General features: G+C 41.0%; 1 protein-coding gene across 7 annotated transcripts in view; it reads left to right on the plus strand.

The window, feature by feature from the left end:
• Positions 1 to 220: 220 nt before the first annotated feature.
• Positions 221 to 12,039, plus strand: part of LOC136541818 (uncharacterized) — a 31,667-nt gene continuing 19,848 nt past the window's right edge. The window contains exons 1-5 of one of the 7 annotated variants that reach the window (XM_066533934.1): positions 221 to 849; positions 4,225 to 5,322; positions 7,742 to 9,115; positions 9,711 to 9,783; positions 10,518 to 10,643. In XM_066533934.1, the coding sequence (XP_066390031.1) occupies positions 529 to 849; positions 4,225 to 5,322; positions 7,742 to 9,115; positions 9,711 to 9,783; positions 10,518 to 10,643 (2,992 nt within the window). In that variant the 5' untranslated portion in view covers positions 221 to 528. Of the gene's footprint in view, positions 850 to 4,059; positions 4,139 to 4,224; positions 5,323 to 7,741; positions 9,116 to 9,710; positions 9,784 to 10,517; positions 10,644 to 12,039 lie in introns of those variants that run through there. The other 6 variants (XM_066533932.1, XM_066533933.1, XM_066533935.1 and 3 more) reach the window with 6 other exon arrangements.

Below are 12,039 nucleotides of genomic sequence, written 5' to 3' on the forward strand. Positions count from 1 at the left end.
ACCTAGACGGGTAGACCACGTTAAATAAAGTACTCCGTATTTTGAATAGTACTCTCGGGGCCGCAGGAGCGGCGAGGCGGCGAGCGCGGAGCTCCGGGCAGGCAGGACCGACGCACGGCTGGGGAGGAAGGGCGGCGGCGGGCGATGCTGTGCGACCGTGCGATGCGAGAAGGTAGGAGAAAAAAAATAAATAAAGAGAAAAAAGAAAGAAAAAAAAGGAAGAAAAAAGAAAAAGAGTGTTTTGGACATTTTTCTCTTTTTCGCTAGAAGGAAAAGCTATTTTACTAAACGATCAAAAAAAATAGTTTCAGCTTTCAAAGTAAATCTACACCACAGATAAAGTTATACGAAGTTGTTTAGCTCTACCAATTTAGCCCTTAATACAGCTGCTCCTGTTGTTGACTAAATCAACAATGATGCATGGTGCCTAAATAAATCAATAAAATGCATGTAGTAAAAAAGTCAGTTGGGTCGATGCGTCCCTTTCCCTTCCCTTTAGGCTTTGAGCCGAGCAAAAGTCGGTAAGTCATGGCCGCAGCGAGCGCGGTCGTCGATCGGCTCCTACGCCGGCTTGCCGCTATCGGTCCGGACGAGCTGCCGTCGGCTGTCGTGGAGGACATGATCCATGTGAGGAAAGCTCTCTCCCGGTGGCACGTTGTTCTGGAAAGTACGGAGAAGCAACTCTTCGAAGGGGTCAGCGGAGAGTACATGGAGATGAGGAAGGCCCTGATGTCCAAAGAGAATAAGATGAGGAAGATAAAGCAGATAGCCTATTACATCGAAGATATTCTGGATGAATTTGAGGGCTGCGGAAGAAGCGGATCTGGAGGGAGCAGCGGAAGGTCAGAGGTAACTATAGCATCTCACAGTTTCATGGGATTTTCGAAATATATACACAACTTTATATAAAAAAAAATTGTTCAGTTGCTTTAATTTGGCGTCTGTTCCCCTGTTAACATTTTTTTCGCTATAATTGAAGTAGAAACGCAGATTGACTGCTTCGCTTACATAACACAATTTCGCACACATCAGCGTGTTTCCACAATTGGGTCTGTTCGGCTGTCATTGCTGCACAGCAGCAGCGATGAATGCTGTCAGAACGGTAGTGTATAGGTCCGATAGAGGTACAACCCCGGCAAGGAGTGGTATGGTAGGAGGAACTATCGAGTTGATCTTAACAAAGTGGAGCGCACATGTATGATTTCTCAATTGTTGTATGCCCTTCGCTCACACATGATAACTGCTTGCAAAGTTAGAAGAGTAGACCATGAGAGTTCCATGTTCATGTCTCCTTTCTAAGCAAGGGCTAATACTATTAAGGTGAGAAAATCGAGGCCCCACCCCTAGCTTGATCCAACACAGTATGCAATTTTGCTCTTGCTGATCAAACTCTCCTCATGGTTTATATAAATGTGATGAGCTCTGAGGAATCTAATGTTACAACCTTATCATCCTACACCACATGTTTCGCATGGATAAAAGCTACAAGCACAGAGCACATGTTATGACCGGGGTTCAGTACACCTGGAGGAGGGCCATTAGTGGCTAGAGGCGCAGGGAATTACGGGCTTGGCCCAATTTATTATTATTTATTTCCTATTATTAGCAAGGAGGAGAGTTATATAAGCGGATGTAAGACACTTTGTGATGGGAGGAAAAAAGAGCCAACATAATTGCTCGGCTTCCTTTAGGGAGCCGGGAGACCCCCAGTAGCCCTAGCCGCCGCCTTCTCTTCTTCTGCGCGCGACCACGGCGCCCAGAAGCCGTCGAGCGTGCCTCCAGCCTCGCCCTCCCCTCTCTCACTCGTACAACCTACGGACTCGCATCGGTAGGGATCGGATTCCTATCAGCACACGACATTAGGAGTCCAATGTTACTTTTTCTCAGTGCTGTGTCACCTCATTCTCTGAGAATAATCGACTGCACAAGGGAGAAGGGACAGCCTACACGGACCTTTTTCAATGATGCAGTCTCATTTATCAGTCTTCTGTCACTCCAGCAACGATCACTTTGGATAGGAATCCAATGCGACAATCCAGTGATACAACCTGATTATAAAGCTAATTATCAAGGCACTGTTTTCAGTGTGTTAGTAGTGCAACAGCTATGATGAGCAGAGGTGAGTAGAGTTGCTGGAGTTTATAACACAGGTTCTGTTTTGAAGCAAACTGCCTTACCTTTCATTGCATATAGTCATACATATTTATAGACACATGTGAAGTCATATTTATAGACACATGTGAAGTCGGATTGTATAACCGACCTTACTACTGCTATTGCTGCAGTTCTATTGTCCCAGCTACTAATAAAAACAGATCTGAAATTCTGAATACTATACTGGGCAGCTGCTAGTTTGACCTGACCTATCCCCCTACTGCTGTGGTAACCAAAGTCTAAATTATATTGACTTCTATGTAAACTGTCACAGACAGCTGCCTATTCTTACTACCTAAGGAAAAAGAGCCGACTTACACATATGTTGGCGGCTAGCAAAAGACAATATACTACTAATTCTAGCTAGATAAGCAGGTGACACAGATTATATCTAACATAGTGCTTTTCTGGGAAGCTAGCTTTCTAGAGAATCTGGCGCTTGAGATCTAGGTGTTTGGCAATCCTGATTTTCTGTAAGGAGATTGTCCTGACTCCTGAGTGCGAAGGACCTGAATGCCCTTTCAGCTGATGATGTTTTGTTTGATTGTGGAATAACACGTATTGCATAATTTCAACTATTTTTTTGCATTTAATTTAATATTTCTATCATTTTTCCTAGAAAAACCAGAATGATTAGCTCTTCATGTAGAGCAATATTCAAATGTCTTATTTGTGTGTGCATTGAATTTGGCCTCCATGTTAGTTAATCCCACTCTACACAGACATTTTTTTTTTCTCGAACACGCAGGAGAACTGCGTATCATTATATTAAGAAGAATAGAAAGGTGGGAAAGAAACCCCATACAACACCGCACATTCACGCCTTGGACTCTAAGAGAAACTAATCGCCTGTAGAACAGTTTACAACGACCCCTGACCTACAAAAATAATCACTCGGGCAGCAGGCTAGTCAGGTAAGATATACCCTTGGCACCTGCAGTCCCCCACAACCTCAACTCATCGGAAGCAAGAGTTAAAACTCTATTTAGATTTGGTGAAACTCCATCGAGCACAGTGATTTCTGTGATTCCAGAGTGTCCAAGCTCCTAAAGTGACAATAGAGTTGAAGCCTTTTCTTGCCAATTTGTCAGAATAGTGGCTAAGGCATGCCCCAGGCCTAAGGGCCTAGGCTGCATAGATGGTATTGATGTATTAGGGAAGGTTCCTCTGATTGGGATCCTGTTGATGTATTAGGCAAGGGTCCTCTGATTGGTATCCTGTTGATGTATTAGGCAAGGGTCCTCTGATTGAGATCCTATGTATTAGGCAAGGCTGGGATTCTCTCAGGTTTACATATCCCCTGGACCTTGCCTATATAATGTGTACACCAGCCCCGTGTCAATACAATCAATCATTCATCTGTAATCATCTCTCACAATCCACCAGCAGCCCTGCTAGCCCTGTCCCACCAGGCCTCAAAGGATATTTTACCTGGCTGGGGTGAGATGCTTTGCATGTCAACCTTTTGCAGCAGGCCAAACCAAAAATCTCGTGCAAAAACACAGTCTACCAGAAGATGATTTACAGTCTCAGCGTCTTGGTCACAATGAAGGCAACCAGAGGGATGGTCAAGACCCTGCCTTGCTAGCCAGCACACCTGGATACAATATTAAAGATGCTATTCCTTCTAGGCAAATATCTTTGAAAATATTTCACCGCGCCAGTTGCGCTGGCACTGCCAAAGGGGTTATATTTGAATTTTTTTTTGAACTCGGCTGTTATCAAAATATAGAAAGGTTAAAAATAAAAAATCGCTGAGGTGCTAGTAAATTCACGTAGGTGTGGAGTTGTTTTTTGAGCGAAATGTTTTGAAGCAGTGTGTTTGTTAGAAACTGAGGAACATCCACGTTCTATAATTTACATTTTTTTTTGTGTGGATCACTAATGCTCCTCCTGGTCCATTCCAGACCTCTTCTCCTCCGCACGTCAAGGATGGTTGCTGCCATTGCAAGGAAAAAATGACTTTTGCTAACCTCAACCTTCTGTAATAATATTCTTTGGATTTATAAGCCATATTATTTTAGCGAGACATGGTGAGAGCATGTGCCCTAACAGAAATGGAATTTGCAGGAGGTATTCTGTTGCTCATCAGGTCCTTCTTTCTTGCCTTCTACCATGGCCTCCAGAATGAAGATGGTGAGGAAAAAGCTGGACCGTGAATCAGAAAAGTCCATCATATTCCAGTTACTTCATCACAGTAAGCCAGATCTGGTGACAACTGATGGGCATGGTTCTTCTGACTTAAATTCAATCATTGGAAGGGAGAATGACAAGGCAAACATAAAAATAATAATAAATGATGCTGGCCCATTTTCCATCATTCCCATAGTTGGCCTTTCTGGAATTGGCAAAACAGCTCTAGCAAGGTTAATTTTCAACGACCGGGGAGAAGACTGCAAGTTTGATCACCATATATGGATCAGCCTTAATATGAGCTTTGATCTTTGTTATATTGTCAATGGTATAATCTCACAAGCTGGCAATAAAGGGGAAGGACCTTCGCAGAAGAACAAGTGGACCCTAAGGAATCTTCTTCAAGAAATTCTTACTGATAAAAGAAGTCTTGTTGTGCTAGATGATCTCTGGAGCATGGATAGAAACCAACTTGATGAGCTAAAGGAAATGATGAGCACTGTGATTTGTTCAGTAATAGTCACAACATGCAGTGAAGAGGTTGCCAAGTTATTTAATACTGTTTCACCCTACAAATTAGGCCTTTTATCTGACAGCGACTGTTGGACGATATTTTCTGGAGTTGCATCCGAAGATCAAGAAACCAGGGACCATGTTGTCAGACTGTGTCAAGGCATGCCAATTGTTGCTCATTCTCTCAGTTCAGTGGTACATGCAAAGGGTAAAAATGTTTTGAAAGATGCAAACAACAAAGAACTATGGCATCTGGAGAAACGATTAGTGCCCAAAGTTAAAATGTTCCGACCACTCGAACAAATTTACTATAGAATGCCGTCAGGATTGAAATCATGTCTTGGATATTTGTCCATCTTCCCCAAAGGATTTCATATTGATACAGAAAAGCTTATTTGGCAATGGAGTGCACTTGACATGCTTGGATCCAGTCATGGGATCTTATCTCCATATGTGCAAGGGAAGAATTATATCCAGAGCCTTCTGTCAATATTCTTTCTTCAAGCTCCAGATCCATGCTTGGTATGATGCAAAAGTTCTCTATACTCAAGATCGCACTTCATAATATGACTTTAAAAATAACCATCCATACAAAATGGAAAAACTTCTTCACTTTCCCAGTTTTAACCAAAGAGAGTCAATGTGTATTTTTCAACAAAACGATATCCTATCTTTACCTGATAGTTCATTAGGGTTCTTTCCCTTGTTCTATTTTCATTGCATCAACAACATCCTATGTTCTTTACTATTCAAATTTTTCAATAAAGACAAAATGCTGCTGGATCCATTTTTATTTTCTGAATAAAAACTCTATGGATGTGGTCTATCCAATCCAGTCCCACTATCCACTAAGCATGTGTAAAACGAGAAGAGCTAGGGAGGAAAGCAATATGGTATTACATACTTTATATGGCAGAAATGGGAAAAAAGACAATACAGAATGGTGGAAAAGGGAGAAGTGCAAATTTGTAACAGTTGATAGAGAATAGCACATCACTTACTGGTAGAAAAACTCAATATCAGCATCACTGAATCCCCAGTATACCTGATCCTGCTTTGCATGTTTTCGTTTCAAATTATCTAGTAGTTCAATAGAGTTTTCCTACTGATATCTTGGCTACAAGACTATGATGTTACTGTCAAGGGCGTTCGTGCCCAAGGACGCCGGACCTCGACTACGAAGCTCGTAGTCACGGTCCGTGGTAGCTGGCGGGGTTATGCCCCCTCGCCGTTCTTCGCTGGTCGGGTTATACCCCCTGGCCGGCGGCTTGAGAGAGATAAAGATTAGATGGGATCAATCTTGCTTAATTCCTCATAGTCCCGGTTACAAGAATAAGTAGCCCACCGGCTAACCAATCACTCCTAGGATTAAGGAGGTAACAAGGAAACTTAGCAAAAGGGAAACTAATCTTGTCACTTCCTAAACTTAGCCACTTTCGGTGGCCAGATCCTGCATGCTCTCGGGCTGCTCCTGCATGCGCTCGGCGTGCTCCGCGGCGCGACGGATGTCCCGAGCCCGGCGGCGCCTGCTGTACGCTAGGCCCCACATGACAGTTACAAATTAAGAGTATCTGCTCGAATTTCACATTGGAAATCTATGATGATACAAAAATAACTAGAAGAATTTTGTGTATAGAGGATGTGCTAGGATAATCTGAAATTTGTCTTCTAGGTAAAGTAGAAGTGCACTTCATCGTGTGACAGGGTTAGTTTTCAACCAATAAGTTGTTGTATTTTCAGAAGGGCCATAGGTTAAATACATTTCATGTACTCCCTTCATATGGATTGCGTCTGAAGAAAGTGTTTTATCCCTTGTGATTTCCATCTTCATAGCAGTTCAACTGGAATTTAGAAGAAAATTCATCAATAGCCACCAATTTTTGGCAACTCTATTCTACACACTAGGTGTAGCACTTTATTCTACACCCTGACAAAATTAATCATGAACATGGACACATGGTTCACTAGCAGGCTGTCAGTAGTCACACTTAGTAGAAAATGTAGCTACACCAAATGCATTACTGAATGTAATTTGAATAGCAACTACTGAGTGCGACTAAGCCTGCTAATGAACGTGGACACGTGGTTCAGTAGTCTGTACATTCGGTTCAGTAGTTTGCGATCAGTTTTGTCAATATTGAATTTTGGGTGTAGAATAAGCTGCTACATTTAGATGTGGAATAGTGCTGCTTATGAGAGGGGAGGAGGGATATTTCATGTTTTTCATCTGCTTGCTGTAGGGTCAAGCGTAGCACTGACTGCTGTATATGCAGTTGTTTTTGTTATCCTTCTTGTGTGCAGTTTCAAGTGTAGCCAGAGCTAAGGGCTAGCTATGATGTATATTTGAAACCCGACTTTTACTTAATGCAATGATGTGTTCTAATAGCGCTTATGTGTGTTGAACAAAATAAAGTAAGAAATAATCCAACCAACAAGAAACTCCCTAAATCCACTTACCATGCAATAAAATTTGAGGGAAATCCTCTAAAGATAGAACAGAAATAATTGCGGCTTCAAGTATTAGTGATCGCAGAGCCCTTTTCCTGTTGTCTTCATGGACCGCTTGATTTTTATCCAACTTCATTGATAAAAGCTTAAGAGCATTAACTTAAAAGATAATTATATGCCTTAATTAACCATATCCAAATGCATACAGTATCTACTGATGCGACTAACCTTTTTTGAATATTCTTGGAACTTTTGGGAAATGCTTTGCACACAACCATAAACTTCAACTCAATTACCAGCATGTATCTAAACCAATTTTATGTGTTTATTTATAGGTCTTCACCCAAGTGATTTGAACCATTGAATACTATGTTGTACTGAGATGTTTGTACATGTAGCCATACTCTAATCTCAAAGTGAGACTAGGTAAAAATGTTTAGGTGTGATATTTATTTTCAAGTCAAGCGCATGATTAAGTGTTTTGCATATCCAGGCGAATGGTACGGTTCTCACCAATGGTAAAAATGTGCTCGAAATGCACAGCTTGGTACATAGCTTTGCCAGATATCTGTCGTGTGATGAGCTCATAATTTTGGAAGATCAAATAGCACCTGTTAAGAGCAAAAAAAAGGTAACGTTCCGGTATGCCCTATTGTTAGAATGCAATGAAGCTTCAACGATTTCAAAAGGTTTCCTCACCAGGGCAAGGGCCATAAGTTTCAAAGGCTGTAAAGGAAGAAAACTTCCTGAAGAAGCCCTCTCCGCACTGAGGCACTTGAATGTATTGGACCTTAGTGGATGTTCCTTTCTTGAGTTACCCTCTTCTGTTGGCCAGTTGAAGCACCTGAGATACCTTGATGTTTCTCACTCAGCAGTTCAGTCATTACCATCTGAACTGAGACATTTGCAGAATCTTGAGGCGCTGGATCTTTCGAAAACTTCTGTCAGTGTACCACTAGATCCCATTGGACCATTTCAGAAGCTAAAATATTTGAATCTGCAAGAATGCCCCAACCTTAGAGACTTGCTTCGGACTTTTGGAGATCTCAAGGGACTAGAACACCTAAATCTCTCGCGTTGTTCTGGTGTTAGTGAACTACCTGAAACCCTTTGTGGTTTTTCTGCACTGCAATTGTTGGATCTCTCGGGTTGTGCTGAACTTGAAAAATTACCTCAATCACTCGGTAGTTTAAAAAATTTAGGTGATCTCAACCTATCTGGTTGCTCCAGACTGGAGCAATTATCAGAATCCTTCCATGAACTTTATTCTCTCAAGTTCCTGAACCTAGAAAGCTGTTCTATGCTTCAGCAATTGCCTCATTTATTCGGTAACTTAAAAACATTAGAAATTCTGAACCTAGCAGGTTGCATCAGTCTACAGGAGCTGCCAAAATCTTTTGGTGATCTTTATTTTCTCCGGGTCTTAAACCTTGAAGGTTGCTTTGGGCTTCAAGAGTCACCTGAGTTTCTTGGCAACTTATTAAATTTGGAGAATCTGAATCTGTCACATATTTCTCTTGAGCTACCAGAAGCTTTAATCAATTTAAGGAGGCTTCATACATTGGACCTCACCGGATGTGGTTTCAAGAAATCATTTGCTGATATTGTAAATAAGATGACAAATCTCAAGTTTGTGTTGACTGATGATTCGAGGCTTGCACTCTCATTTTCCAGACATATTGTTGTCTCTACAGAGAACAATAAACAATCCTGTTTGGCTAGCCATATGGTTCAGAGCAGCGACCTTGAACGAGATGGTATTATGGGGGAAACAGGCGCTGAAGAAATTCTTGAGACCCCAGAAACAAGAAAGGGTATCATAGACAGGGCAAATCCACAACAAGAAACAAGCAATCCGTTTCAGCTGGTAAACTTCTTTTTTTCTGTTTCATTGGCATGAAAAGAAGACTTCATTAGCATTTTTAGCACCAAAAAGAAAGAAGGCATAACTTCATACTAGAACCTGGAAACAGTAAGTTCAAATAATCAATAATTATTTAGTGATTATCGCTTAACATTTTGGAAAACTGGGTAACAGTTTTTATGGAGTCGAAGAAATTCTAAAAACCTGCACTAGTTTCTAAAATGTGGTTCAACAATTAGATGCCAATAGTTTCTAAACCTAATTTGACAACTTTTGGAAGCGTAACATATACATTTTTTTTAAACAAACTAGTTCAGCTAGTTTTGAAAACCAGTTAACAATCTTAGTGAGTGTTAATTAGACAGTTACGGATCTAGCGAAGTTCATTAGTCAGAAGTCTCCTATGTTTTCCTAGTTAAATGACAGTACTTTGATGGCAAGTCTACAGGTTTAATTTCTATTCACAAATATAAATACTTTTTTGTGTAAATGTGAATTGAATGATCAAAGTTTCTAAATCTTTCTCCTACGTTTTAAAAGAGATAAATCAGTACTGGAGTTTTTGTTTGTAACTTAACCTTTACCTTGAATTGACCAGATAGCTATGGAGAATAAAGCTTCTACTGCAGATGTGTTTGGATATAGTTCTGAGAATGTTGAGTGCTCAGCTGGTAATGCTCGTTATTTTATTTAATTAATAAGGACTCTTTACCATATACAGTTCATTAGTCAGCAGGTACCCCCACTGGCTGGCTTTAAACATTTAGATATGCATGCCATTGACATGTAGTGAGGCCAGTTGCTTGTTTTCCAAAATGCTGCTATACGCAAGAATATGATGACTTCATCCACTTGACGTACAACCACAAACTCAGATTTGTTCATGGCCTGTGTGGAGGGGCATGTGCACCAGCTGGTCATACCAATACCATAGTTGTCAGATATGATGGGTGGATGTAGGAATGCATGGGGGGTGGGTGTGTGTTGGGTGGGGGGGGTGGGGGTGGGGGTGCTTATGTGAAGTTGCTCAAATTTAGATTGTCTACCTGCTCTGTGAACAAATTGTTTGGTAAGCTGGTTTCCCCCTGCTTCACTGCAATTCCATCCTGGAGTGGTCCGAGCAATTCAGGCATGCTAGTCCTTTGGGTGTGGGACCAGATTTGCATAAAAACATTTTTGGGTGAAATCGGCCATGAGCTTTTATATTTATAGCGTGAGGTGGACTTATCCTGTGAGGGTCGAATTCCCTTACAATTGCATCAATCTGTCGAAGGCATTCATAAGGGTATCAGCCCTACCAACCTAATAGAAGGATCACATTTAATGCTTGTTTAGAACCTACATGTCATTATGAGTATTCATTGCAAGGACAGATTTCGAATGACTGCTTTTTTCCTTGATTTAGAGGATTCATTGGACACAACAATAGAGATGCAGCCCCATCGACAAGGGAAAGAAAAGACCCCTACAGAAGAAGATCCGGAAGATTTCAATCCCCGTGCATCTTCCACTTTGTCAAGTAGAATATCAGGTGAGACTCTCCGTCTTTTGGTTGAGGCATAACCCCATACTTTCTAAGATTCTGGGAATGCTTAAAAAATAAATAGTAAATACTCATGTCCAAAGTCTATCTAAGTTATAAAAACCCATGTTAAAGTCTCCTAATAGCCCATACTTACGCATAATGCCTTCTTATACTTTTATGTACGTGAGCCGACACTACAGCATCAATAGGCTAATATATTACATAAAAATATAATCAGGTAAATTGGTTTTGTTTTTTGGATTCTGAATCTAAATCAGAAATAGAAGCTCGTATTGCATCTAGTTGTCATCCTGTAAAAAAAAAAAAACCGAATTCCAACCTAGGAGGAACTAGGTGGTTGTTCATTAAAAATAGAAATAGGCACCCAAATTCAGTGTTAGAGAGGACTTGAACCTGGGTGGTTGGGTGCATGACCACACCTCTTACCCAACCAGTTGAACTAGGCTTGCTTCCTTAGTTGTCATCCTGTACATTGACGTTTTTATATCCTCTGCCTCCTTCAAGAGATCTACCATATCTTTAATATTTCCCTACGTGCGAATAATTTTTGCACTAGTATCTCTGAGATGTCCTGTTTTTTGTTTGCTTTCAACAGCTAACGCTACTTTTGTTGTGTATATGTTTTGATTCCCTATATTATTTGTGAACCAAAATACCTATGCATTATTCAGTTTCATCTTGATGACACTATACATATATCAGATGAGAAATACAGCTTTTCATTATAAATTCCGCTTAATGAATTCGCGCATTCACAAAACAGACAGAGAAGCAAACCCAGGAACATGGTCAAGATATATCAGAGTACCCTACTGAGCAACTGTCTTGGAATATGTCTGACGTCAAGGATCGTAATCCATATGGCACTTCCACTTTATCGGACAACTTTGTTAGTGTAACTTCAACCTCTGGGTTCCAGGACCACAATACCATTAGTCTTCCTTCCCACTCACAGTTTCCATCATCATCCTTGCCTGCACAAATAATTGACGGTAGTTGCACATTGACCTTCCTATTAGTTTGGAAGGTCAAGTAGTGCCTAGAAAGGATACCTTTCGATATTTAGGATCAATGCTACAAAGAGACGGGGATATTGATGAAGATGTTAGCCATAGAATCAAAGCAGGGTGGATGAAGTGGCGCCAAGCGTTTGGTATCCTATATGATAAAAGGGTACCACAGAAGCTAAAAGGCAAGTTTTATAGGACGGCGATTAGACCTGTTATGTTGTATGGTGCAGAATGTTGGCCTACGAAAAGACGACATGTTCAACAGATAAGTGTCGCGGAAATGCGTATGTTGCGTTGGATTTGCGGTCATACAAGAAGGGATTGAGTTTGGAACGATGATATACGTGATAGATTAGGGGTAGCACCAATTG

This window comes from Miscanthus floridulus, chromosome 3, assembly GCF_019320115.1.
Source record: "Miscanthus floridulus cultivar M001 chromosome 3, ASM1932011v1, whole genome shotgun sequence".
Lineage (NCBI taxonomy): Eukaryota > Viridiplantae > Streptophyta > Magnoliopsida > Poales > Poaceae > Miscanthus > Miscanthus floridulus.